This window comes from Centruroides vittatus, unplaced genomic scaffold (genome assembly GCF_030686945.1).
Source record: "Centruroides vittatus isolate TY-2023 unplaced genomic scaffold, ASM3068694v2 contig_630, whole genome shotgun sequence".
Lineage (NCBI taxonomy): Eukaryota > Metazoa > Arthropoda > Arachnida > Scorpiones > Buthidae > Centruroides > Centruroides vittatus.
In genome coordinates, this window is record NW_027122387.1 from 1,770,491 (window position 1) to 1,775,975 (window position 5,485).

Here is a 5,485-nt window from a genome sequence, read left to right on the forward strand (position 1 = left end):
TAAACAAGCCTGAAACTATATGAAAGTGAAAACATGAAAAATTCACTGAAATAAGAAAGATATTTTAAGTTAATGCATACAATCTGCACGTTTATATTTTAATCAAGATTTCCATGATATTAAAGACAAATCGAGAGAAATACAAATGTTATATGAAAGAACGAGGAAAAAACCTCATAAATGAAACTAAGGAAAGTAAAATTGATTCACGTGGATAATATAAGGAAAACGGTGACTGAAATTAATACAGGGGTTGTCTAGCTTAAGGATAAAGTCGCAACTATAGAAGACTTCTCGAATTTTCTGCTATCGTCTAGCATTTATTCCGAATTGGAAATTTCTGTAAATGGAGAGCGAAAGGTAAATTAAATTATTTTTCTTATTTATAGCTGAAAAAATTGATAAAATACCGACTCCAGAAAAATACCAACTCCTTTATTCATAACAATAATTAAGTAATTAACAATTATTTCACGAAATTTCATATAAAGAAAACATTAAATAAGTTTCTCTGCTTAGAGAAGAACTGGCATTCGAGGTATATGATGGAGAAGACGATAATATTATGATGGAACCTTTGTGTCCTGTCGTTATTTTTCATGGTTTGTTCGACCACAAAGGAAATTGGGCTGGCATTGCCAAAGAAATTGCTGAAAAGACAGTCAGAAAGGTGAATTATTTTTACAAATTGTTAAAATCTTTACAGTTAATAAGACATATAAGCCCTCATCAGATAAAGGGAGATACGACATCAGTCAAAATTCTCGTGTCTGCATCTCACGAGGGATTATATGCCGAAGCCTGTAATGAAGTTTGAATGAATATTTCGGGTACTGTGTAAGTATTTGATGAGATGAAAAGATAAAAATATGGATATTCTTCACACTTTGTTAATTGTAAAAGGTTTTTTTTCTATTTCGAAGAAGTTAAGATCTTTAAATGCAAGTTAACCGCTCTTGTTTATCTTCTTTGTAGGTATACGTGTTGGATATACGAGATCATGGAGATTCACCGAAAACATCTTCTATGAATCACGCAAATAATGTATGCGATCTGGAACAGTTTATACAAAAGCTGAAGAAGCCACCCGTGTTGATTGGACACAGTTTAGGAGGAACAGCAATCATAGATTTGGCATTTCACAAAGTTCGTTCCTTTTATCATAATTAAGAATACTTTTATGTATTATAATTATATTCTTAATTACTGTTACGCAAATTGTTTTAGGCTTAGTAAACACTAGTGTTGTGTTGTGTTCCAAAGACACTTGTCTCTTTGTAACACAACACAACACTAGTGTTTACTAAGCCTGAATTATAGAATGAGACACGGTTTCATCAAACAAATCAACAAATTGTTTTAATTTTAATTTAGCCAAATTTAGTTAAAGAAATTGTATTAGTCGATGTTTCTCCACTGAAGTATGCATTAAACTCGGAAATGGTGAGTTTGCCAGGAACTAATTTACTGGAACAATTCTTGCAACAACTCCCAACTGACATTAATCTCATTCAGGCTAAAACTGTATTTAAAAAGGAACTAAAGAATTATACCAAGGTAAATTATTCTATTAAATTAATCTATAAAACCATCGATAAATGTTAAATAGACAATTTGTGCTTAGTCCTCTAGCATATGCAAGCTGATGTGTTCGAACTTGGATAAATGTGATGCTGGTTGGAAATATAAATTCAATTTAGAACCAATAAAGAGGATGGGAACATCGAAAGCAATGAGAAATGTTTATCCTTTAAGAGGAATATTTGAAGGAAGATGTCTCCTTGTTCATTCAGATACATCTGGATATATAATGTAAGAGATTACCTGTTTATAGTTTTAATTTAAAAATTTTATTACAATAATAGTTAATGTGTATTTTTATCTCGTGTCTTTCGAATGATTTGTGTTTTATGCTATATCGTATTTAGAATTACAGTACTTTTATAAAAAAGAAATTACATTTACAGTCCAAAGGAAGACTACGGATCACTGAAGATAACATTTCCCATGATACAGATTTTATGTTTCGAAAACTGCAGTCATTGGATTCACATTGATAAGCCTCGAGAATTAACGCATTCTATTGTTCAATTTCTGAATAAAAAGAACGCCATGGATAAGTAAATATAAAAAATAAATACCTTTTGATGTCCTTTTTCTTGTTTATTATCGAATATTCGCACGGTATTCCGGTTTGGCAGGTATCCGTTTTGGATAGGTTTTACTCTACAAGATTATGTAACATGTATTATGTTGAAACAATTAATATAAAGTATTATAAATGATTCTTTATAAAAGATGCAGTCGTTTATTGTAAATCTCATTTAAAAATTTTTGAATAAATAAATAAATTAGTATTATTAATTTAGTTGTTTTTTCCTGTATCGACCCATCTGTTGACTTGAAATTTATCAAGGAGGAAAAATGCTGAAGAAAACCAGGAAAAATAACATTCATTATCCTTCATTATATTTCACATTTATATAGACGAATGAATTATAAATGACATATTTGACGTAGATAATATAATATTCTTGACATTTTACAAATTAATTTATTTGTAGATCCAATAATAATATAAATAACAAAATTATATAATATTATATATATATTTCAAGTGTCTAACATCTGAACGAGACAGTTCGGTTTTAATATTACAATACTAAAAATTATTTTAATGTATTCCTGAGTAGATGAATTAAAATTTAAATTTTATGAATTATAAAATTCATTTAAATTTCAAATTAAACATTATAAATCATTAAAATCGCTCGAGAGCGTGCTTTCTTGTCATGCACAAATTCGGCATTCTGTTGCTAAGTTTCGTTCTGTGACGTGAATGTCACAAATACAGCAGACTTTCGCTAATCCGACTCCTCAAATATCCCATGCACTTCCGTTTCCATAAATAGTCATGCCATACATCCTGGTTTTCTCTTTTATTTCTTTGCACAATATTGCGTGTCAGCACGCCTTATTATTTGACCAATTGCTTTAGAGAAAATCAGTACTGAAAGACGTCAGGTCATTTTATTCATTGCCTTTAGCATACTCAATAATTCGGCACCTTTCTGTGCAAGGAATGGCCGGATTAAGAAGAATCTACTGTACTTATTTTAGGTAAACGGTAGAGTATACGTGGAAAGAAATGGTGTTTTTTTTCTTGTTAACTTCCTGTTTTCTATATTCTGATGTATAATTCAAATACAGTATATACATTATATCTAAAACTACTTTCCTTAGTAAAAATAATTCCAGTATTTATTTATTTCTTCCTGAAAATATTTTATAAGAGAGTGAAATTTATCGTATCAGAAATATTATTTATAAGTTTTTAAATTTCTTAAAAGGAACAATTAGCTTTAAAGGCACATTATTTTGTTTTACAATTTAAGATCTACTTAATGTAAATTTGTACTATTATATAGTTACATATTTATTCATTCATTCATTTATTTTAAAAGTACATGGTACATATCCCGACCCCGCTAGAGCATTACCGAGAAGTTTACATATTATTAAATATATAAGTAATCATATTTTATATACATATACATTAATAGTAAATAATAACAAATAATATGAGAAAAATTATAATGATAAATACATTTATGACATTTGTAAGAATAAATAATGAGAATAAATAATATTATTAAAACTAATCAATAAACAAAGAGGAAAATACGTTCGGCAGTTTATGCCTGCTTAGGAGAGCTCTTGGAGTTCATTGTTGATGTGTACTTAAGAATCTTTAGTTCTAAGCAGAGATTCGTGTGTATTAAGTATCATATAGACCCGAGTCAAACCAATGTTGAGAACATTCAACATGTATAAGAGATGATATTTTACGAATCTTCTTCCCAACTTCTATAAGTAGTTGAAGACAATTGTGTAGATTCGTTGAAAATAAACATGGTTGAGCTACAGATGAGCCGAATGCCCAGCAGAGGTGGAGTAGATGACTTTCACTGCCATGTTGCACGTTGCACTTTCAAGCACCATCGAACATCTTGTAGCGCAAAGCACCTTGAAGCATCATAAATCACTAGAAGCACCGTGGAACACTAAAAGCACCACAAAACACATCAAAGCACTTAACTCACTTAAACACGTTTCACTTTAAAGCACATAAGGCGCATAAAGCACGTTGCACTTTGTAGCACTATAAATACTAGAAGCACCATAAAACACTATAGGCACTTGAAAATATATCAAATTAAAGCACAAACGAAGAATTTTAAAGCACAAGGAAGCTCTTCAACACACGTAGAAGCATGCTGATCACATTCTATATGTTGAAATTTGCAGAATCACGCTCAACACAGGAGACAGTTGGAACAATGAATTTCGTTGGCACGATGGATTTTGATGAAGCAAGCAGAGAACAAAGAGGCATATTGAAGTTATTGTAAGCAGCACAGCAGAATCATCACAACATAGACATGTCCCATATAAGTCCTTTGTGAGCGAAGACTGTAAAGCTCAACTCAATCAAGGTCTCAAATCAATTAAGGACCCTACATTATCATGGCGTAGTCTGGTGAAGCACATAATTCAATGCACACTGCTGTCTAAGACACAAATATTTCTCATAAGGGATTAATGTTATAATGCCCAAAGTTGAAATACAGTCATTGGTGTTTCTCAATAGGAGTTAAATGTCATGATGTATAAGGTCGACAAAATATATGATTTTCAAAATAATCACAAAAGCAACGAATAACTCAGATTACGTTCAGTTGTAGCACCTTGCAAGTACATCACAACTAGCCGTAGGCACTTAACAACAATTCATAACAGTTAAGTAAGCCAGAATTAATACAGGCTCAGACGAATAAAACGGTAAGCATTCCATGCATTTCCATGGGTAGCTAACACATATAGACAAATTAATAGAAGTGATGGCGAAAACAAGAGAACTCAGAGGTGAATAGAGAATTAATACAATATGTTAGGAAATCGACAGAATCATAGACAAAACTATAACCCTTTCCGATTTAACCTCGGATTTAAAGTTATACCTTCGTAGCGTACGTCGGCTGAGTTTATTATAATTGATTGGCAATGAGATGTTTTCTGCGGCCTGTTTGGCTAATAAATCCGCCCTTTCATTTCCTATAGTTCCCCGGTGTGCACGAACCCAAGAGACAACATATGTACAGGAAGACAAGCGTATCATTCTTCTAATTTCTTCAGCAACTGGATGTAGTTTGACGCTATTCATAATTTTAAGGGCAGACAAAGAATCCGTGTGTATACGGATAAGAGCATTATGATACCTATCCTTGGACCAGGTAATCGCCAATTGTATAGCAAGCATTTCTGCATGGAATACAGTGCAGCACGAATCAAGTCGTATGATTTGATTGTGGATTTCATTATTGTTAAGATATACAACAAAACTACATCCGACCATTTCATTTATTCTAGATCCATCAGTAAATATATCGATGTCTGCCTGTTGGATGTTATTATCATTACAATA

At 31.6% G+C, this 5,485-nt stretch overlaps 1 protein-coding gene across 2 annotated transcripts; it reads left to right on the forward strand.

Annotated features, from left to right (window-relative positions):
• The first annotated feature begins 265 nt into the window (after positions 1 to 265).
• On the forward strand, positions 266 to 2,364 carry LOC136979617 (sn-1-specific diacylglycerol lipase ABHD11-like). 2 transcript variants are annotated; one of them, XM_067275640.1, is made up of 6 exons: positions 266 to 360; positions 520 to 670; positions 976 to 1,146; positions 1,375 to 1,557; positions 1,625 to 1,812; positions 1,968 to 2,364. In XM_067275640.1, exons 1-6 carry the CDS (start codon positions 347 to 349, stop codon positions 2,122 to 2,124), a joined length of 864 nt encoding a protein of 287 aa, XP_067131741.1. In that variant the 5' UTR covers positions 266 to 346; the 3' UTR covers positions 2,125 to 2,364. The 2 variants fall into 2 exon arrangements, with proteins under 2 accessions (XP_067131741.1, XP_067131742.1); XM_067275641.1 differs by having other exon boundaries at positions 294 to 360; positions 525 to 670.
• Positions 2,365 to 5,485: the final 3,121 nt, after the last annotated feature.